The 24,120-nt window shown below is 40.2% G+C and overlaps 1 protein-coding gene across 4 annotated transcripts in view; it reads right to left on the bottom strand.

The window, feature by feature from the left end:
- Nucleotides 1–24,120, bottom strand: part of SLC7A11 (solute carrier family 7 member 11) — a 65,399-nt gene that overhangs the window by 15,330 nt on the left and 25,949 nt on the right. For all 4 annotated transcript variants that reach the window (XM_050320513.1, XM_050320515.1, XM_050320514.1 and 1 more), the window contains one exon: nucleotides 457–580. In XM_050320513.1, coding sequence (XP_050176470.1) covers nucleotides 457–580 — 124 coding nt within the window. The remainder of the gene's footprint in view (nucleotides 1–456; nucleotides 581–24,120) is intronic.

Below are 24,120 nucleotides of genomic sequence, written 5' to 3'. Positions count from 1 at the left end.
CAAATGAACTCCCATATTCACAGCAACCCCCTTCCTAAATACTCAGGACACGTATTGTGCAGAGACAGCGTGACTGTCTCTTGCTACACAAGATAGTTCAGAGCTCCCACTTCCACAAATATCTGTGATTCCCACTTCCCAGGAGCCAAGCTTACAATTTAGCACTGAACTTTTCAAGCATGTACTCGTCTATAAAATTTAAGTCCTGCTGACTTTATTATAAGAGTTAAATAAATATAGTCCAATGTTACATTATAAATGCTGTCGATGGCCTTAAATGCAATCCCAGCCATCAGTCAAAAACCAGACTTATTTCATCAGGATGGTAATAAGTGGTGCCACACAAAAACCTCATTGGATGTGTCCACCCAGTTTTTTTCCCCTGAAAGATAAGAATATATCAACAAACACAACTGCAGCAGGGATACAGCTTTGTATTTTTCTTCTGTAACTTACCACTGCTACAGCTTTTGAAAGCAGCAATTCCCCAGCACTGATTGTAGTGAAATAAGCCACGTTTGTTAACACATAGCCAACTGTGACGATAATCATTGAAATGCATATTGCGAGGGGTATGTTTCTGAAATACACAAGGTAGCTCATTATTTTGCAATCTGGTTGCTAGTCCCTGAACATGAAAAAAATGACATGAGAAGAAGCCACTAATGATGGTGAAAACGCACATTTGGTGATCCCAAAATATCATAATTAGAAACCACCAGTAAAAAAAAAAAATAAATAAACAAAGCTACCTAGATAAAGTAAATAGGTTTATAATGAAGAGGTGAGAAAATGTTTGAGGGAGGAGTCGTTTGGGGACACGAAGAGGCTGTGGTCTCTGTGCTTTCCATACAAGAAATATGGCCCATTTGAGCTGCCTACTCAGATTGACTTGCAAACCAATAGGAAGGCAGAAGGTGTCAGCGGCTGAACCAGCAGTAAGGCTGAGATGACAGATGCAGGTGATCCAGCTCTCTATCAGGAGAGCAATCACAGTGGCATCTCCAACATACCTACTGGCACTCCATGGCCACTGACCACCTGGAGGTGTTTGACATCTTCCCCTGGATGCCAAAATATCAGCATGTGAAATGCTGCCCTTTTCTCCTCTGTGCATTTCTTCCCTCGTGCACCTTACCGTATCCCAGTTCTCTCTCTCATGTTCAGAGGAACATGAGAGCAGAATATGACACAGAAACAGCACAAATTTTTACTGTTATCACAGCACAAACAGTCTTGAATAGCACAAACCCCCGGACAGCTAAAAGACAGAACAATAAAAAACAAATAACAATGCCAAAATTTTATAGAGCATGTCCTTCAAGTCAAGAAGAGCAGAATTATATCAATTTTAAAAAACAGGGACAGAGGCACAGTGAATTTGTCCAAAGCCACACTGCAGACATATGTTCAAGTCAGGAGAAAAAACCAGATGCTTCAAGTATTGCTCTTGTCTCTTTCTACTTAATATTATTGATGTCTGCATTACACCAAAAAAAGATTCAGATCTGAAACTCATGTTTGGTGCTTTAATGCCAAGGTTGGGAGTTGCATTATGCAAACTCCCTCACTGCTTCACATCTGATTCCCTCCAGTTGTCTGCTTTTGAAGGGATGGAGAGGTTGCCATATCTAGAGAACTTCCTTGTGAAGGTCACCCCATCAGACTGAAGAAAGCAGAGACACTAGGAGAGTACTAGGAATTCTGGTGTTCCAGAAGAGATCACAAGCACAGTCCTAAAGGACTGTTGTAATCACATCAAAGGAAAAGGTGTTTTGAAAACCAACACAAAGATCCATTCTTTTCTGATCTCAAAGAAACACAGCCTCGTCAGAATTTAAGGATCCTCTTTGCCACCAGTCCTTGTTTCTCAAATAAATCCTTTACATCAGTATGCCTGTACAGAGCTGAAAAGAAGCTCTGAACTGAAACTAACTAAATAAATGCATTTATTTATAAATAACTAAAGCAGGGCAGTATCAACTGTTGCACATCTTGCCCACCTTAGAAACCACGGTGTCAAATACTCCCATTAACCCAGACACACAGGTAGGTAAGAGTATCATGGTGTAATGTAACACCGAATCTGGGTAGATATCATGATACTGCATTAACCCATGGCTACCTGATGCACACGTCCTCGAGTGAAGAAACTGGAAAAAGGGAAGCCAGTCAGCTTGTAGAATGTACTTGTCAATGATGATGGTGACAGCAAAGAGCCCAGAATACAGGTGCTGTACTGCTGGAAAACCCACAAAGCTACAGACTCAAGGAGTACTGCAGCTCTCTGTGTTGATACTATGTGCAAAAACAGGTTTTGTAGGTCGGTTGCCAGATATTTTGCAACCAGCTAGGTTAAGCTTCTTACCTGACCTGGGTGTAAATTGAATTCAATCCTCTTAGCATCTGATTCAAGGTAGGGATACATCAATGCAAAGCCTCTCAGAACAGGGATTTTAACTATATCTTCTGCATCACAAATAAATGCTTCAACCACCAAGCTATTGGATAAATCAGCACTTACTCCAACCTTAAAAAGAATGTTTCCAGCCAAAGATAGCAAATCTAGGCTATTTTCACAAGCCATTCAAATGAGTGAAACCACATTGTTAAACTTAACAAACTATTTTTGTTCATTCTAACTCTTACCAAACACATTCACATCTAATTTAAATTCCAGTCTTAATTTCTGATGAAACAAAACAGCAGTTCAAAACTAAGGAGAAAAAGAAAATCATGCTTCCAAACATGACCATTTTCTTAGCACTGAAGGTCCTACCTTGCTATGCTGAAGAGCGCTAACCCCCTTGGATAGTAATACCAACAATAAAAAACACACTCAGGAGAAGAATAAAACCCCTAAACAAGCTAGAACTAGTCAGCAAGCACTATTCATTAAAAAGCCTGCAAATCATAACTCAGTGCCTGGAGCAGCACAAGGGATGCTGTGACTTCTAAGCTCCTGAGTCCTTGTTTTTGAGGGAAGTGAGCTCCCGGGCTGCGCCTCCTTTTGTCTCCTGGTAGAAGCGAGCCTTCAGAGGGCTGTCGTACGCCCGCACAACCCTTCCAAGTGCTGCTTATTAGCCCCTGCTTTCAGTGACAGACTTAGACAAAAATAAAAGGCCAGTTTCAAGATTTCAGGGATGAGCAATACAGTACGGTTCACTTCTCACTGACACCTCCACTCATATTTGCACTTGGTCCTTGAGTCACCTGAGAGCACAGACAGACAGGCACAAACCATATGTAAAACCACTAAGTGAGAGCTTTAATTGTGTGTTTTCTATCCATCCAGTTTAAGAGGCAGTTCCCAATTTGCAACAGGATCCCATTATCAGACTCTCTGCTATGCACTGCAGTCACTGTGCTGGAATAAAAACTATAATGCCATTATCAATAAAGATTACCTCCTTTCCTTGGAGGATCACTGTACCAATTTTCTTGGAATATTTTAGATATTTTCCAAGACATCCAAACCTTCTCTGTAAATAAGAAAAACCATACCTAAGTTCTACTCTCCATTGAATTGCCTCTACTGATGCAGGTTTCACCTTTTCACTTCTACATCCTATGAATCACACACAACACAGGGTGTCAGAACACTGATAAGCCACGTTTCTGATATAATGCAAATTCACAACTGCCTCACAGCTGAGATATTTGCACTAGAGGGAGATAGAAAATTCAAGAAAAACACATTTTTCACTTTAAGATTATTTTGAGATTTTGATTCATCCAAGTTAAAACTTCTGATGGGCAACTTGAGTACATCAGTAAGACATTTCTTAGGAAAAAACATCTAAGAACAAAACAGAAATCTTATCCAACTGATAAAGAACTCAGAATGGTCAATGGCTTAAAAATCATTGCACTGTGTGTGCTCAGATACAGGAGACTGCAATACCTCATTTACTTAAAACATGCCCAGGACCTGAACTTGCATTGAAGTGGCTACTGGCTACTATAGGGCAGTGCTTTCCTTTTGCACTCCTCTGAGAGTTAAATCTCAACAGATTTCAAAATCAAGAACAATTCTTTTCAAAACAGCTATTTGTCTGAATAGACCTTGAGGTGCTGATCAGAGAATCGTCACAGAATCATAGAATAGTAGTGGTGGAACAGACCTCAAAGATCATCTAGTTCTAGTCCCCCTGTCATTGACAGGGACACCTTGCACTAGACCAGGTTGCTCAGGGCCCCATCCAACCCGGCTACTTAACATTATCTCCAAACTTATTGGAAAAACTCTATTCCAAATAATACAATCATTTGGAAATTTCTTGAGCATTATTTTCAAAATGATATTCAAGCACACTGCTCCTTGGTTAGAAGGGGAAGCTGCTGCCAAGAAAGTCTTTTAGCAATATTCCTCTCTTCTCCCAAACCTTTGAAGAAAACCAGTACCAAAATGAATCCAAGGAAACCTGAATCAGGCAAATATTGACAATATAGTTAAAAAGTCTTTATAAAAGCAGATAAGAGACAATTAGGATAATTTCCATGCATCTGAATGTTGGCTAAAATTGAATTGAATCTCTACACCTTTTAAGACTTAGTAGCTATCCCTAGCTACTATTCAAAGCTAAATCTTCCCCATTTCCTCTGTATACAGAGCAACTGTAATGAATAATTGCAACAGTTTGAACAAAGAGCACATCTACCTTATGATTCCCAGAGAAAGAGTCACCAAGGAGCCTACCATCACAGAAAAATTCAGCAGTGGGCATATACCTAGCCCATCCTGTGCTATACAGGGCTGAAATGCATTGCCAAGCAATGCTGTATATGGCTTGGAAGCAAATTTCCTTCCTCTAGAGCCTGTAAGGGGCCCAAGAGCTACGGAATACGGTTCAGTTAATCGGGATAACCACTGGATTTTGGATTAACCTTCAGTGCTGCAGAATCACAGATCTGCTGATAATCAGCTCTAGTACGTCTCTACCTCCTACAAATATTCTTGAAAGAAAAAGACACAAAGCAAAGCAAGTAAGAGAAGGGGAAAAGAGAAAAAAAAAAAAAAAGATAAAAGGAAAAAGAGAAAGAAAGTCAGAGCAAGAACACAGGGATAAGAGCAACAGTGTCAATAAATCAGTTGAACATTCCCAGAAATCTACAGCACATATCCCAGTTTAATGACAACTTTTATAACAACAGTGAGCACTAAGAGCTGTGACCACTGAGGGCTGTTCTTTCTATGAAATGACAACCACACAGTCAAATACACCCCACCAAGCCAGCTGAGTTCACAAGGATGAAACACATTGTTGCCACATCCTTTGTTGTTTAGAGGCCATTCCAAAATATTTTCCTTGCATCGTTTTCAAAGCCAGGTTTTTACAGATGCTCAGTCCCAGTCAACTGTTCTGGACAAAGCTACATGGGTGGGACCTAGCCAGGAAACATAAATGAGAAGGTCTAAATAAAGCACTTAATTACTGATAAAGGTAGATGAAACTATATCTTTACTGTATCAGGGAAATTGTGGAAGACACTTTCTGTTACACATAAATGTTAAAAGAAAACAGTAAAAAGGGAGAGAAGTCCTAATTCCAGGCAAGCATTTACTTGGTTTTCATGAGCATGATGCTGTATATGCTATATCTCTTTAGCTGAAAATTTACCCCCAGAGGAGTTTCAATAGTTCCCTCGTGCAATAATTTATTCACCATTTGCAATCTGCTAAGCAAATTTGCAAATGAACTCTTTCTAGATTCTGGCACTCTTAAAAGATTCTAATCATGCACTGCCCTGGCCATAAGGCCAAATCTTGGCAGAAGAAGTCACAAGAGCAAATTTATCCTAATAACCTGACACTGGAAGAAAGTAACCAAATACAGACAGTGGCAAGAGAACCCCGGTTACTCAATATTCCCAGTACTTCAGTGCAAGGCTAGAAGACGTATAGGCTTGCCTTAATAAGGACTGTGTTCCAGAGTCCAACCCATATCTCTCACTGTTGCCAGGTAGTTATTCTGTGAGCTGTGGCAATTGCAAATTCTGGACAGTAAAGCAGTACATTTTGGTATAAACTTACTTTTCCCTGACACGTGTTTTCATGCAAAAAGCAGCCTACAAGACAACACAACACTAAAGGCATCAAATAGTTCTCACCAGGTCAACAGATGAAAAAACTACAGTCTCATCCATCTGTTAGGACAAAAGGAGAATGCAAAACTTCAAAGGAGGCCACCTCCCAGGATTGAATCAAAGCCAGGAACAGAGAGGCAAAAGGTATGGGAATCATCCACAGCACCTCTCAAGTCCATGTAATTATAAATGCTAATAAGTGTCTCAGCAACAGCTGACTTCAACAATAAGCTATTATTATTATTTTGTTTATTGTAGTGAAGCTTCCCTTCAGCAGATCACCCCTCTTCCCCCTTCACTGCCTCCCAATGTGTTCCATCCTTACATTCCACATCAGAGCTGCTGTCTGTGGGCTTGCAGCTCAGACACTATTCAATTACATAACTTCTCTTCATCATCTTTTGATCTTCTTGATTTTGAGGGGAGAAATGATAAAAAGGAAAGCCTAGCTATTAAGCTGCACTCTCATTTGCACCATCACATGCTCCATGGATGTTACTGCCGGAGTGAGTGTTAAAGGGCTTCCTTCTTCATTTCCATGCTTTGGTTCCACACTCCTGACTTCTGCAGAGACACAGCAGGATTATGCCAGGATAATAGAGTGATGAATCAGGCTGCAGTTTGCATTTAAAAACCTTCTTGCCTTTACCAAGAGAAGAAAAGAGTTTCTGCTGTGCTAATTACTGGTTTTCTACCCTCTGTTTGACTTCACTGGTTCAGATTATAATTGCTTACAGTTCATAAATAGGGCCTTCCATGACCCACTGATTTTAAAGGGTCAAACAGCATTGCCAGTGTGCTGTGAAGGGCAGGAAATTTTATCAATTTCTCAAATGTTTTCAGTACTACTTCCAGCAGTCTTTCCTCAAAAATGAATTAGCATAAATACTCCCTTGTCTAAAACTTAAGACTTAGAAAGGTATTAATTGCACAAGGTAATCTCTTCTCCATAACATCTCTTCCAGGCAAACCCTCCCAGCTGAAGTCTCAAGTAGATCTGCCCACAGCCCCTGAGAAACTGAGAACAGTTGTTACACTCACAAAGGGATTTGTTTTATTTTAACAGAGATTTAAACTTGGCTGTGATCTCTTTGTGTACAAAATCAGGTTGGCAAGCCAGATGCCACCAGAGTGCCCCACTCATTTACGTAATTGCCCAAGCCCCACCTTGTCAAGCCAATACCTCTTATGAAACACCCTTCTTTGAAGAGCAGAATGCATTCCTCTAAAACTTGGACTACCAGCCAGAGACACTCCTCATGTTCATGCAGGATCCTGAATTTTTTCACATGGAGTAGACCGCATTTCTGGCATTCCCAAAGAAAACTAAGCCAACACAGAAGATATCAAGGATGACAGCTAAATCCACAAAGAACTTCCAAGGTTACAGCACTAAATATTAGTCATGCTGTCTCTGCTTAGCCATTTCTTCTTGTTTAGCAAGCCTGTGAGCACTGTTAGGAGCCACAAACTGAGTGCAGGAGGCAGCACACAGAGCAACTATGGGGGCTAATTTTTAAAATCTCTTAAAAAGAAAGAAATGGAATACAGACTTGAAACATAAAATATCAATCATCCCCTGTGATTTCTCAGTCAAATCTACTTCCATATGCCCATCAAGTGCCAGCATTCAACATCTTCATGTTAACTCTGTTGCAAAACTTACAGTACAAGGTTTACAACTACTTCCAAAAGATGTGAAAAATCAAACCCAGCTTTTATTTTGTACGGTAACTTCACCCAAAATTACATTCCTCCCAAGAACCTAAAAGTCTTTTCTGGTTTTTCTTTCCTTTTGCAATAGTCATATCTGAATGGAGCTAGGCTTATCCTTGGAACTCAGGTATGCTTATTATGAGAGTCTGGGAAGCTTATCCAGAGAACAGCCAGGTGCCTGGATATTTGGGCACCAGCTCAGCAGGATTTCTATCAAAAGATTTGCATTGAACTTTTCCGAACCTGAAATGTCAGTGAAGATGCTCAGAAGACAATGTTTATTTATCTAGGATATTACAATAAAGGTGAGGCTTAGGCTGGACCTGTAATTAAAAGGGTGTCTCTGCACAAAAGCATTCCTGTTAAAAAGCAACACAGCCTAAATTCAGAGGATTCAAATACAAATATATCATCACTCTTGAGTCTGATGAACGACTTCCATGTGTCTACCTAACATCACTGTTTCACATCACCCTCACTGTATTTCACTTGTGGGAAACTTTCATGTACTCGAGGAAGTTTGTGACCTTTTCCACCAGAGAGGCAAAACCTCAGGTTTAACATTTATTGCCCAGCTCCCTTGCAACCAGGAGATGAAAGGAGCACCTCTGCTCTTTCACAAGCTCCAGCATTTTATTTTCTTCCTAGGTCTATTTGTTGGAAGCGCTCGCAGCACTGCCAGTGGCGTAGATCACAGCGAGAAGCACTCATAAATCACGGTGCTTGCTTGAAGGCAAGGAAGCCATAACCACAAACCTGACACAGGGCTGTAAAAACAAAACACCTGCCTGCACCAAGCTCCTGTGTGGATATGAAGGGGAATGGGGCAGAGGCTCAATTCAAAGCACTTCCTACAAGTTGCTTTATTTAGCATGGGATAGTGAGTCTAATTTCCTCCTAACTGCTTCACACCAACAGGTACTCACTGCCAGACACAAAATAAATGTAAAAAGAAAGGAGTGATGTAATTGTTTATTAAAAGTAGTTTTATTTATTGCAGGGGGTTCTCCTGGGAATTTGAAATTATTAGTTCCCTGAGCACGTGATTTATGAACAGGGCCTACTTTCTCCAGGCAGAATCATTTTCTTAGGGAAGACTGAGCACTGGCAGTAGTTGGCAGGGTGAGGGGAGGGATATTTAGAATCATAAACAAGGGAAATGTGTTGATCAGGCCACAGAGCTGAGAAACCTAAGCCACCAGCTACAAAATAATAATATCATGGACAGAGAAAGAGATTATGGTGGTTATGAAAGAAATCCCACCAAAAACTATGTTGCCTGTCACAGCGCCCTCCCCACACTCCTGCAAGTACCTGCACGTTTTCAGGAAGCCGGGCTGGGGTGGAAACAGAGTCCTGCCTTGATCTGTGTGTATTTCTACTGTCTGTACTGAGGACTGATTTTAGGTCATCTGCAAATGACAAAGCAACACTTTGAGTAATGCAGGGGAGCAGGCTGGCAAGGCTGCTATCATTCCCAAAATGAGCCCCTACAAGTTCAGAGTCTGGGAACAAGCAGCCTGAGTACAAAACACCTCAGTCGACCCCAGTGGAAGGTAGGGGAGGGAATGCCGCCCCCAAACCAAACTTTTTAGGAAGCATGTTGATAGCATACTAATGACTCCTTACGCTAATAAAGGAAGACAAATGCTTAGGTGCTCAGAGAAATGGAAGGAGAAACGTATGTATCTCTGTGTGTGCGCATAAAAAGAGCTAGATTTCTCATACTTATTAAATTCCCTGACATTTAATTATGAGCAGGAGAGTTTCCACAATGCCAAGGATCATACAGGAACAATTTGCTGCTGTATGTTACCATTGATATTTCAGCATGAATGAAAATCGCACCATTCGGTGATGAAAAAAGAGCAGCTACTTATAATAAAGAGCACCATGAAAACTGAAATATCATTTACCAAGATGGACTCTTCTTCTGAAGGAATTCAAAATGAGAAAAATGGTAACTGCAAGTGCCTTGAAGCATTAGCATTTTAAAAAATATAAAAAGGTGTAAATGAAATTAGAAGATGTCTTAACAATACTACGCTGCCATGAAGGAGGCCATCTGGCAGAATTGTTTTCTCTGCAGAACGCAGGGAAATGAGGCTTTTGCTAAGGAGAGCTCAGCAGAGTGCCTATGGATGTGGGACAGCCCATATAGCACACTGAAATAATTCCATAGGACCTCCAACACAGAAGAGAAATCCATAAAGCTCCAAATGTGAGCTGAAATATGCCTTTGCAGCATGCAGTAACTGCAAGTACTTGAATGGAATTCAAATGAGAATATCAACTTTTTCTATTGTATAGCTTCAGTGCTTTGAGAAAGGGAATATCAGTAAGTCGAAATCCTCTCCCACTAAGCCTTCATAATGCTTGAACTACAATCATATGCACATGAGAAGAGCTTATCTTTTTTTTTTTTTTAAGAAGTGATGAGGTGATGTCATGAAGTGAAATATGCACAATTTTCAAAATCACCAGTAAGGTTGGATTTTCCTTCTTCTGTGTCAAAATTGAGAATTCTCAAATACAACCTTAAACATAACCTTAGGGAGTTAATCCTGAAACCCTTCTGCAAATCAAATTCCTCGCAGTTTGGATAGCAACATGAGACAGCCAGAATTATCAGTCTATTTCAATTATCTTGGACACTACAATCAATGAGACTCGGGATTTTAAGGCTGACTCATCTTTCCAATTGCACACTGTTCAATGCACCCTGAAAGCACTACTCTTCCATGCTAAAATCTCAAAATGAAAGTAATAACAAGGGTTTATACAGAATTTACCGCACTACCCCTTATCCTGACCCACAGAATCAACTTCAGAAAAGAACATGTACTTGTGCCATCAAAAAAGCCCTACAACTTGGCACTCCAAATTACCCTGCCCAGCACCAGCCTCCCTGACATCTGAATCTGAAAGTAAACCTGGAGAATCATAGGATGGTTTGGGTTGGAAGGGACCTCAAAGGTCATCCAGTCCTAGTTCCCTGCAAAGAGCGGGGTCACCTTCTGCCAGATCAGGTTGCTCAGAGCCCCATCCAACCTGGCCTTCAGTGTTTCCAGGGATGATGCATCTACCGCCTCTCTGGGCAGCCTGTTCCAGCGTTTTACAATCCTCACTGTAAAACACTTCTTCCATGTATCTAATCTAAATCCACCCTCCTTCAGTTTAAAACCCCTTGCTCTATTTATTGCTACAGACTCTGCTAAAAATTCTGTCCCTGTTTTTCTTATAGGCCCCCTTTAAAAACACCAGCTCTGGGGAACAGGACAAATTTTTGTGTCAGTTTAGCAACAATGCTTGCAAGGCTTTTTTTTTTTCAGTAACAAAAATAAGCACAAAGCAGATGGTAGGATTTGTGCCACTGTGGGCAAAATTATGTTCTTAGAAGCAGAGAAAATATGTAATTCATTACACTCCAGGGTCATTCTTCTAGCACAGCATCGTGACTCTAACTGTGACAATGCTTAACCCTATTCATGTCTGGGATAGCCTGACACAAAAAAAGGGCGTCTTCTCATGGCCTTTACAATCACTAAGCAAGAATCCTAAAGCAATTCTGCTTACTTTTCACTCCTATTGAAATATTTCATTCTTAGATACACAAGCAGGTTATTCTCTAATGGGAGTTTTGCCTAAGGAGAAGGAATGTCATGACCTTCTTTACTTTTATTTGGTTTTGTTTCGCAACTGGTTTTTTCCCTGTTATAAACAAACATGAAAAAATAAAAGTGCCTGTCATTCTTTTACACCATAGTATGAAACTAATTCTTCTTTTTTCCAAAATAGCCCTACACAGATGTTGAACCTCTTGTCATACCAGAGTACTCCACTCTCCATTCTCATGATATATGGAGGAGATCTCTCAATTGCTGTTAGATCTTTTCAAGTAATACTATCAAAACTACTCTTACAAGGGATTTTACATTCCATCATATTTTAAATAATTAAATACTGTTATAATATGGTCCATTTTTTCACAATGAAAAAACATAATGACAAGGTGAATATGCAAATAACAGCACTTGCTCAACAGCAAGTGTTACAAGTGAATGAGGATTGACATAATAGACCACAGCAGTGCAACTTGTGAAATGCAGATTATTCACTTCACAGCTCCTCTGGAGCCATTATAATCTTATATAAATCCTCTTAGTTTACAGTTCATGAATATAGGCTGTACTGTAATTTAAATGATTGAAAACTCTTACAGGTTGTTAGTTAACAATAGTCTTTCCTTAAATACAATATCACTGTCACTATGTGTTGAAAATTCCAGCATACTCATGGCCAAATACCAAAGTATAAGCTACACCGAAAGCAACCAGAACCTGCTCCCAGAACATCTGTACACCCATAAGCACTCATATAAAACAGCCACCAAGTAGGGAAGGGATGTGCAGGCGAATAAGAATCTCAGCACTCATTAGCTAAGAAACATCCTCCTCTGATGGAAATTCTGCTGTCACACAGAAAAGGATGTACTCATCTACAGGAAAGATGTACAAAGCCAAATTGTCTTGGTTTGATACGACTATTACGTATCTTAAATACAAGCCAGCAATTTCACTACCTATTAAAGCTGAACAATCAAATAAGACAACCCCACTGAATGTCTCATCCAAAAAGACTGTGTCAGAGTTGAGTAAGTTATTCTGTTGGATGAACCAAGTGGAAGATATTATTTTCTTGTGTATGATAATACCATTGGTATTAGTATTTTGATCTTGCTGTTCTAAAGAATAAGTATTAATGATGACATGGTACGTGTTAGCAACTGTTGTGCATTTATAAAACTCCAATCTGATGAGCAGGAGTGCAATAAAGAGCATACTACCCTTGCAATTTTGGTTGCACATTGCTTTATTTGTATTTTATTCTCCCATTCTGTATATTAAATCACTAAAAAATGCTGCATTACTTTCTGTCTGCTGTCTCACCACCTCTGTCAGATGGTGCCAGAATCAGCCTATAGAAGTTTTAGATGGTGCTGTAATAAAAGGCTGCTGTTAATGGCAAGCGAGACACTGCTACCTGCTCTGATCTAACATCATGCTAACGTAACACAACCTTAGCACCCTGGCCTTTCTCATTTTTGAGGCTCAGCATTAAAGGGAAGAGGAAATAAAAGGTGGAAAAGTAGGCTCATCCCCTTCTGGATCCGGGAAAGGATGCATCTCAGTACAGATCCGAACATCACACAGTGAATTAAACTAGTCATCTCTGCCATATATATACCCATAGGTAGTGGGAGTTGGCTTGCTTATAAAATTAACAGGAGAAATGTCTGAGAGACCTCTTTTTCTATACACAGGCTGAAGCCAACAGTAACAGCTGGCTTTGCTATAAGCAAAGGCTGATCTACACCCCAACAACTCCATAAGGGATTTCTTGGCTTTGACTGGGTTTTACAGTGAGATTTTGATGCTATTTGAGACACAGATTTAAATCTCAGACCAAAACATTAGGGTGAGTGCTTTGAGTCACCTCCACAAGAGCTAATGCTGTTGGGTAAATACGGAAATCAAAGCACATACGTCAGAGGAAACCAGGTTCCAGTTTTAACGTGGGAAAGAGAAAACCCAGGAGAGGTTTGTCTGCACCCACACTAGAAGCTGTATAAACCACACTTGCTTGCTTTCATAAGGAGTGTAACACCCCCAGGATCCAAGGTGATAGATGCAGAGGCTGTGGGGGAGCTGCAGTGACTGCTCTGAACCACCTCACGTGGGCTTGTCACCTTTATCCAGCTGTCAGCCCAAAGAACGGTCTGACGCCAGTTACCAGCGAGTACAAGCAAGGCTTCCAGGCATTGCATCAGCATGCAAAGAGGCAATGCACCATAGTTACATGAAAAACTGCTTCCTGAGCCAGTAATTCCTATGCAGACAAAATGTTTGCTGTTTTGGCCTGGTACGTCTGGCCCGAAGGACTCAGCGTGGTGACTAACATTCTAAGCACATAGATACACATTCATCTGACCTCTACCGAGACAATTTTGGGTTTGCCGCATCTGGTTATAACTGATACAGTGAATTTACTCATCTTTCTATCTACCAGTAATACACTGCTGTCTCACCTCTCTTCTAGTAATTTCAGCCAGGCCACCTCCTTATGAACCACCAAAAGAGAACGAAAATGTCAAATGGGACCTTCACTGTGGCCAACAGAAGAGCTGCTTAGCCCTGAGAGACCCATCATCTCTCCAGTAAAATATAGGCTGTTTTACAGCTCTGGACCTTCAGCAGTACATCAGTCTTGCCAGAGATTTTTATTCCTGCAATGAATATTCTGCTGAGCTGCTTAGGCTACCCATAAAGAGGTTACTGTCACCCTTCTGTACAGGTACTGCTATGTCCCTCAGTGCAACAGAAATATATGTTATAAAAGTCTTGCATATGTTTCAGCTGGTGAAAATGAAGGAAAACGCAGGGCAATGGAAACTTCAAAGGTTATACTGTTCTGTGTTACATTACATTACCCTGCTGGTAAAGCAGATTAGGATTTTGCCAGCAGCCCCAGGGGAGACCGTGGATAAACATTTGTTTTACTTCCTTAGCGGAGCTGATTCATAGTAACCATGATTCACATAAACAAACAGCAAATGATAAAAAATAAAATAAAATAATAATTTAAAAAAAAATAAATAAAAAACGAAACAAAAACAAACAAACAAACAAAAATACACACCAGCAAAAGGAAAGCAAACACACCTTACACTCAGCAGGTTATCACATCAGCAAACAAACTGAGCACTGAGGGCTGGAAAGGAGCAACCAGTTCTGTGGTGACGCAGTGCTGTGCACCGCAAACCAAATAGCCACCACAGGGACAGATGGGGCCAGCACGTGGGTTTATCACATCCTTACACCTCAGAGCCACCAAAGCTCTGTGAAACTCTGAGACAGGGGTCCTCCAGGACTCTCTGTGGCAGCCAGTCACAGCTCCTGCAAACCTGTGGGAGTCCTGGCACCCTGGGGAGACATCTTCACTGCTCTAGGGGAGGGCAGGATGCTTCAGCTGAGTTCCCTGGACTTTGCTTCCTCAAAGGAGGTGCCACAGGCTTGACAGAGGAAAACCTGTTTGAGGGATTGTCTCTTAAGTGCCCACTTTCATGTAGATACTTGCCTTCCATGTACACTGCAAGCAACAACTTCCCCCATACCTGGCTATGACGCCTTCCATTGTCACTGCTAAATTGACACAAGGAGTCACTTATACAAATCAAAACACTGAAATTATAGAACCATAGAATGGTTTGGGTTGGAAAGAACCTTAAAGACCACCTAGTTCCAAACCCCTGCTCTGGGCAAGGACACCTTTCCCTAGACCAAGTTCTTCAATTCTCGTCCCCTGCAGAAGAGATTAGCCCGGATCCCCCTTAACCACTGTCCTTGGATAAAAGAAGAAAGAAGGTCAAGCACCTGCAGCCTGCATGTCCAGTGGGCCTGCAGGAACCTCTCCTACCCATCTCTCCTGCAGTGGGATCCTGCCCAAATGATGCATTTTTGCAACTATCTAATAGTTCTAACAAATAATCTTCAAAAAGTTTCAAGTGTCTCCAGAATTCTGAAGGAATTCATTCAGTCATTTTCATTTCAAGTTGGTCCTTTTTATCTTAACCTCAGAGTCTACATAAACAGAAACTAACATGTCAAAGCAATAGCTTCTGAAGTATTACCCTAAAATAGGTGCTGCTTTAGTGGGGAGACAAGCATGCAGGCAGCCTGCCCTCCCATCCTGCCTTACTGTCCTCCCAACAGCACATACAGGCACAGAACCACTACTAACCCTGTGTCCTGGCATATATCACTACGGTATTACAGTCTCTGCCCTTGCAATTTATCTTTTTCCTTCCATCCTCCACCTGTGTTTCCTGAATATCTTTGATTTTTCAGGTAGCTGACTACCTTCCTGATTTCTGTACTAATGTCTTGGTGGCATCCTTATTACATTTATGAGACATAAAAGGAATTAGAATCAGATTTGATATCAGAAAATTAGGAAAAAAGGGGTGAAGACAGCACTGTAATTTCAATTCCCATATCCATAGTTAAAATCCAGCACAGCAAGATTGTATCTAACCCAACATCTATAGCATTCATTTTTGTTCTTCCATTTTTTCTACTCTTCTCAAGCACCCCTACCAGGCATGTGCTATAAGTTAACTTCGACTGTATGAAATAATAATTCAGTCTACAAAAATCAAACAAATGCATAGAAAAGAAACTACAGCATTTCTTTAATACACCCTCAAAGCTTAGCAATGAAATCTGCATTTCCTAGTCCTGAATATTTCTGTGGCCATCAGCTTGACTTTTATGTGAGTAGGAGCATTTTATACAAGGAATATAAATGTTAGAACAGGTAATTATACAAGTGACCTTGCCTTGCTTCATTTGATAGTGAATTATTAGTCTTCTCAACTGCAATTTTATAAGACATCCTTATTGTCTTAATTAATGATCAAGGTACATCTTTGAAATCTTTACAGACACTACAGATTACATCAGTCTCTTTTCTAATTTACACATTTTGACTGACATATCAGTTTAAACCCTGTCACAGGTAGCGCTTCATAACAGTCAATTTCTAAACAGATCACTTTTTTTTTTTTTTTACATTGAAATTGAAAGATAATAAAGTGAAAGCAGGAGATAGAAAGACTGGGAGGCAGGTGAACCAATTCAAATGCTAAATTGGTGTTTAGAAAGCAGCTGCCAATGACAAAGATACCAGTGCCTGAAAACTGCACCCAAGGGTCATCTCTGTCTCTCTCATGGTGTAGAATTGCACCACAGGACTCAGCACTGATACAAGCACAAAAAAAACATGGGGTAGGAGAAAGGAAGAAAAGGTAACTGCACAAGGGAAAGGAAAAAGAAATAATAATATATGATGAATGTGTGTCACATACACATTCCTGAACATCACAGATTGTATCCACTAAGTCAGTCCCTAACTAAACGCGTAAGTAAAACATGCAGCCTCTGGAAAGCAGTAAGCACACACAGGAGCTGCCTCTGACTCTGTGGAGGTAAGGAAAAGGAATAGTGCCCAGTGAAATCTGCAGCCTTTTTGTTCTCCCTGCTGCCAAAGCCTTTGCTCTGTGATCCCTATTCCAGATGACAGGTGAATTCATGCAGTGAGTCATCTTCCCAGCCCCTCTGCTGTCTGCATCTATTGCTCTGGTGAATTCAGAGCACTGCTCAGACACAAAGTGCATCTGTCAAAGACGAGGCAGGGGATTCAGGTTTGCAGAGTGTCTTTCTGCATACCTCTGGATCACTCCAGTCTCAAACTGCTGTGCTTTCCAGCTGTGCTCTCTCTGTTTTCTCTCTCTTGTGACACAGCACTGCTGTTGAGCAGGACCCACTGCACCTGCGGAGCAAAGGACACCCAGGTGTGGTAGGAGGAATCTGTGTTCAACTGCCTGAGAGTTCAACAAAGAGTGACAAAAACAAGAACAGAAGGACTGAATCCGCACCCTTAGTTAATTATGAGATATTACATATGGTAGCTACAACGTTGGAACTCTTAAAAATTGAAGAGACGAAGAAAAGTCTGCACTAGAAGAGTACAGGATAATCCACATTATTAAATCCAAAAATCCAGTTCAATGGAATTTAAGTTAGTAAAAAAACCACGAAAAAACCACATCAAATTACTTGGGTTTTAACTTGGGTCACCACTTTCAATTCCATTCTGACCCTTTTCCCATTTTAACTCAAGCTGATAACACAGTTTCCCTTCTTTGCTCCATCTGACTGGAAATATTTTGTGGATTCAATGACCTTCACTGAATCCTAACATGGACAGACTTCAGTTACGGCTCACAAGCAAGCTGAAACCCTTGAATCGTCTGAATGTCTCAAATGTGGCTCACTTTAACGTATCATTTCTTGGCAGAACCAACACATTGTCAAGGTTAGGGTATTTATGGCACATCTGATGGTGGATGGGATGGAGAGTGATGAGAGAAGAAGTTGGAGCCAGAACTCCAGTGGTCAAGGCCAGGTTCCACTGGGGCCCTGAGAAGCTTGGTCTAGGGGAATGTGTTCCTGCATGTGGTAGGGGGGTCGAAAGTAGATGATCTTTTATGTCCCTTCAAACCCAAATCATTGTATGACTCTGTTTTTAGTGTTTCTCCTCTCTCCACCACTACCTGCTCCTGTTCCCCAGTTTTGCAACAGATTTTGAATCCAAGCTGCCTCAAACCATCATCAGAGATTAGCTGAGATCAGGTGCAAAATTAAGCAATAATTACTTTTTCTTACGAGCAAGTTATGTTTATGAGGCATATCATTTCATAGCTAACACCTTGCATTGCCTCCCACATAATGTTTTGTCAAGCAATTCTCAGTCTGAAGTTATACCCACGGTCTTCAAGTGACACAGTTTGGAAAACCCCTGCGTACCAAACTATACAACAATTAAAATCTCCCAAACTAGGAGTGAAAAGAGAATATAAATAAAGGCAAAGCAACTAAGAACATTCGTGTCCTCCCACTCATAAGAGAATTTCCAACTTCCATCAAGAACTAAAAAAAAAAAATAAATTTAGGAAGGGCAAAAAAAATTAGTTCCCATACTGAGATTTCAGAAATCTGAACCCATCAAAAACATGCAACCAAGACTGATATACTTAGTTTCAGAAATTAATTATTAGCCATTTCTAAAAAAACAGTAATGAATGAGCAGAAGATGTGAGGTATGCAAACATCAAGGAGTTAATAAGGTCAGCAAGAGAGCAAAAGTAAAGTTCGTTTTTATCAAGAACAGTTTCATGCTGGTGAGTCAGCTCCCCTGAGTCAGTAATTGTCTATTTGTCCCTCTCAAACACACACAAATACTACTGAATTACATTCCCAATTAAATGCTTTTCATACATTTTACAAATAGCAAACCCCATGCTTGGTTTTTGTGTAAGTACATTTGAGCTAGTAAATTAATTTGTGTTCTTTACTTGGCAGATTCATCTCCCCATTAAAGGATTTTATAGATCTGAAAAAAATTATTTTATCCCTTACACAGGGCACAAATAAACTGTAGAAAGTGATGTTGAATTCACCAGTGTTTGAACACCTCATCTGAGATACTTCACAAATAACTGAGGGAATTTAGGCAGACTGTTATGCTGTTAAGATACAGTAAAATTTAGAAGGAATAAGACTTCTTATTAAAGCAACATAAAAATAGTTGGGAGGAGACTGATTAGACTATCATCATTTTATGATGAAGAATAAGTATTCAAATAGAAAAATAACCCAAGACACAAATAATATATGGAGGAAAAACTCAATTCACTTGACTCTCACTTAACTGACCTGGCTTTCCCTTTAAGGTAATCTGATGAATTCACATGAGCAAATGGGCTTTGAAAAATACTAGAAAGATTTGCATTTGTTTCTTTTGATTATCTTCAGATAAAATATCAAAATGTAATTCTGTAACTTCTGCACTGAATATTTTGCACTGTAGGCATGAAGAAAATGAACTGGAGTCAAATGTACCTTTTATGAATAAGTGGAGTATAATAATGCAAGAAAGATTTCAAGCTCCAGGCAGATAGACCTTTCTAGTGTCTAAAGTTACTGATATCAATACTAATATTCCTCTTCAGAGTAAATCTTGTCATTAAATTAGAAAATAACAAAAAAAAAGAATAAAAAAAAAAGAAAGAAGTAAAGAGGCAGAAATGGAAAAGGTTTGCATCCTCTCAATTAACACTGAAAATATTTTTTACTGGTTTTTGATTACTGGGAATCTGACCCCAAATGCGGGACTAGATTGGCAGTGAGTGACAAGTGCAATTCGAGTTTCTGATTGATTTTGGAAGGGGGTTGCATTCTTACATGAAGTACCAAACATCAGATGCTACAAGAAACAAGGGAGCTGGAAGACTTGTAGCATCATAGCCACCATTCCCCTCCCATCCATCTGCATCTCTATAATGCTTAGATACCCTGAAAGAAACACTTCAAATACCACATTTCTCTAACTTGGTCCTCATAGATGCAAAGCTAACTTTAAACTATAATTAGAACAAATGGGTGGTATGCATTAGATTAATTAGAAATGACATTCACATTATTTAAAACCAATATAAAAGAAGATTATATAAAACATTTTGATATCCTGATTTTACCAAAATGTCTGATGATATCAAGCCTTGGTGACTTGCTATACATCTGGTGTTTCTCAGTTCCTTAGAAAAGAAGGAATAAATGAAGTGAGAAGAACACTGGAAAAAAATCTAATAGACAAACTGACTAATCTTAGACCCCCAAGGTCATAGCAAAGCAATTAATTTCTTGGCTTTTCAACAGCACAGACATGATTTATCAATCTGAGACCAGACTTATAAACACTATACATCTCAATAATATGTTCTTTGCACTGTGTAAATTTTTAAACAATGATAGATTGCCTGGGCTGGACCCAAGTTATTTTACAAACAGAAATAGAATATTTGGAAATGAAATGGTTCAATAACAGAGAGGGGGAAAATGGAAAAAACAGAGTAAAAAGAAAGGATTATGCCATAATAGCAGCTATACTTAACTGCAACTGCAAAGTGATCTGTGCTGTAAAATGTTTTCAGAATCCACATCCTCTGAAAGTCTATCATTTTGTGCCACTGACATTGAAGACCACTGAATGAAAAATATTTCCTAAGTTCAACAACACTAACAGAAACTTACACTGCCAAAGAAATAATGTGATTGAGCTAAACGAAGCTTGTAAATTAATACCTCTCTCTAGTTGCTCACTTGATCACATATTGCCTTGAAGTCATTAAGGAATTTGAGTCTTAGTTTCCTTTCCCTTAAAGTGAAACATTTTTTTCTCTCTCTTTCAACAAGAGCCTAATCTTCATAGCTTGAAGTGTGCAGGCTGATCATCTGCTCACAGTGAGAATGCAGCACTATTTCTTTAAAGCCGGATTCTCTTTGGCCAGCATCTGCCACAATCTGGCCCTGGCTCTGACAAGGCTCTGAAGATGTTGTTATAATATAAAAACACTCCTCTGCTATTTTCTCATCTGGAGACAGTCAAAATTCTTGATTAACTACAGCAACTGATCCTGGACTCTGCTCAGCCTGGGAAGGGAGAAGGGAAGTGCTGTTTGGGCAGGAGCTGCTTTTAGGGTCTTGATTGAAAAAACTTGGGCCTGTTTCTTGAGAGTACATAGTGGGTGCTCAAGAATACAGATGAGCTCAAAGACTATGTATAAGAAATGAGTCTGAAAGTTCAACATGCTTGATTTCCTGTCCTCTAAATTTACTGCTCCAGACAACACAGCTCCTGTCAATTTTCAGGTGACAAATTCTCTCTCAGAGACCCAGCTGTTCCTTCATTCACTTATTATTTAGACAATACAATAAGATCTCAGTTTGTATAGGACTGATCCTTATAATGTAAGCAAATCAAAAAGATCAAAGGTGCACGTGATATGGCTGCACAAGTTTCTTTTAGTGAAGTCCTGCTCCAAGGATGATTTAGTTATTTTCATTTCAAACAACAATTGCTATTGAGCCAGCACATATATTCAAAGCATAATTTTCAAAAAAAGCAAAAGAAATTTCTTGTTACACATCAGTGTTGTTCCACATATTCTTGATAATAAAATTATTAGAGGTTCTTTTAAAAAATTGAACATTAAAGCAGTGAACACTGCAACCCCAGCTCCTTGTAAAATAAACATTAACTTCATGTTGCTTCAGGTCCTACTAATGCTGCATGAGGGGAGCACTTGAACAAAGAGGAATAAAGAGAGGAGTTCAGGCTTAGAAATGAGACATCAAAAGGGGGTTTAGCAGGAGACGGAAACAGCTATTTTTACATCTTATGATAATGGGGTTATAATAATGTCCTTATACAAAAGAAGGAACTGTGGCATTTTCGAAGTGAGAATTCAACACTACTTCCAAAACTCTAGTCAAAAAGTAATGGCATTCACTTTGAGATTTTTTTTCAGGTCTTTCTATTCTCCCTTCTATAATTTAAAGGGCGCTTCCTCCCCGCTTGCCTCATTTCCAGTGTCTCTGTGCCAGCTCTCTCTATCTAGGGTTTCCTATCCCCATCCCAGTGCCTCAGGGCCATGGTATTTATCCTACTTATAGACCTAAGTCCACAATTTACTGCACCTGGGACAGGCTGGTGCACCTCCAGAACTCCACAGCCTTCAAAGCCCTTTCTGCCCCTGCAAACAGACACTATGTTGGAGGATAAAGGGGGCTGTCAGTTGGTCAAGGGCACAAGCATCCCCCCTTCCCTGCCCCTCTTCTGCATTCCCTACGTATGCCAGCAGGTTGTCATGGTGCAGAACACCACAGGAAGAAATGCAATCCTTAGCTGGAAAACATCAACGTCTAAAAGTAAATGTTTCCATCTTCCTATTATTTCAAGATATATTCTAGGGCCCAGCTCCATAGAATCATAGAATGATTTGGGTTGGAAGGGACCTTAAAGACCACCTGATTCCAATCTCCCTGCCACGGGTAGGGACACCTTCCACTAGACCAGGTTGTGCAAAGCCTCATCCCCGCTCTCTGCTACAGCATTCCTGCCTTCCTTCTGCTGTAAGCTGTGCTGTCCTCCCCACAACTCCTCTGGTACATTCACTGCAGGTTTTGAAGCAGGCTGGTTGACATGGGGATGGAGCTGATCATTCATCTCAGTGACTTCCAAAGCTGTCACACACCTGAAAGTACACAGCTCTGATTGATTCTCAGTCAAATATTTACTTTGGCAGGTGCAGGGCAGAAGACATCACCATGCTCACCTCTGTTCCTGTAAGTAATCTGCATCCCTAACCACTGACAAACATTGCAAATTGCACACCTGGGGCTGTTACAGGCTCTAAGTGGTTCAAGCCTGTATTTCCCTTTTCTCTTTTAAAAACAGCTACATCATACCCCCACAGCAGTGCTATACAAGAGAATCATAGATTGGTTTGGGTTGGAAGGCACCTTGAAGTAGTATTTCCAAGCCCCCTGCCACGTGCAGGATCACATTACATTAGACCAGGCTGCTAAGTGCAACCTTTAACACAGCAAGAATGAAAGGAAAGACAGCATTTTAGGTTAAAAAGATAAATTTAAAAAAAAAAAGCACCTGAGTCCTAATAAATGCCTACAACAGCAGTGTGATTAGTGGCTCACCTAACATTTGCACTGAGTTTCGTGGGAGCTGAGACAGTTGCCTCCGGGATTAATCCACACTATTCCCTTGCCCTGTAGCTTTGGGAACAGTGGTGGAGAAGGCCTCGGCTCAGCAAGACATCTTTCCAACAGAGCCAGGTAGTACACAGGTGGTAGTCTGATAAAAAAACTGTTCCAACTGTCATTTAATTGCTTGTTTCAGATTAAGGGAGTCCAAAATCCCCATTTACAGGTGGTGCAGAGATCTCTGTCAGCACAGCCTGTACCAATCGACTTTCCCTGGTATCACCTGCCACCTACTTAGCAGTGTTTAAAATCCTGCTCTTTTCTATTCTATATTGTACCTTTGCATGGAGATTGTGAACACTGGGCATTTTCCTTATCCTCTCCAAGTGCAACTCCAAGAAGAAGAGTGATAAAGGGAAGTTTTAACAGCTTTGAGATAACATTGCACATGTAATATTGATGGGTTTTTTTCCAGAGCCATCCTGGAATACACCAAACCAGCCAGGTTATGTGGTTTGTCCTCCAGTACTACCTCCTCACTTGCAGCACAAATAACTTCAAGAGTAACTTGGAGTAACCTGAAAGCTCTCCTGAAAGAGAGGCAGAAAAGACCTCTCACATTCCAGTTGCAATAAAAAAAAAAAAAAAAACCTTAAAATTGAACCCACATGACTTTTCTTAGCTGTGATACATTATGCTTCAAAGGGTGCTTAGTTATAAAAAAAAAAGAGGAACTATGCCTTTCTGTCCCATGCAACAGAGAGCAAAATGTTCAAAAACAGGCATTTCTCTGACTCAAACCACAAGAAAAATAAAAAGTCAACATAAATAATATAGCTGTAATGAAAATTAACAGTAGTTTCAGTTAAGAGAACTACAGAGAGAGTGTACGAAAAGTGTATGAAAAGTCCTGAAGGACGGTAGCCATCTGAGTGCTTAGAAACATCACATGGTATTGATGATAACCACATGATAATTTACAAATTATGTTGCTTCTAGCAAATGCTTTTGATCACATCACCAAGATTCTGGCTCCTAACCTATCTCCCCAGAATTTCCTGAAGCAGTAGATGTCTTGCATCAGAATCCTTTCATTCCTTGGTTTAGTTTCACTTTTCAAGTCAGTCTGCCACAG

The sequence above is a fragment of the Myiozetetes cayanensis genome, unplaced genomic scaffold (assembly GCF_022539395.1).
Source record: "Myiozetetes cayanensis isolate MyiCay16 unplaced genomic scaffold, myiCay2020 scf24, whole genome shotgun sequence".
In the NCBI taxonomy this organism is placed as follows: domain Eukaryota; kingdom Metazoa; phylum Chordata; class Aves; order Passeriformes; family Tyrannidae; genus Myiozetetes; species Myiozetetes cayanensis.
Note: the sequence above shows the minus strand (reverse complement) of the source record. Positions and strands in the feature narration are given on the sequence as shown.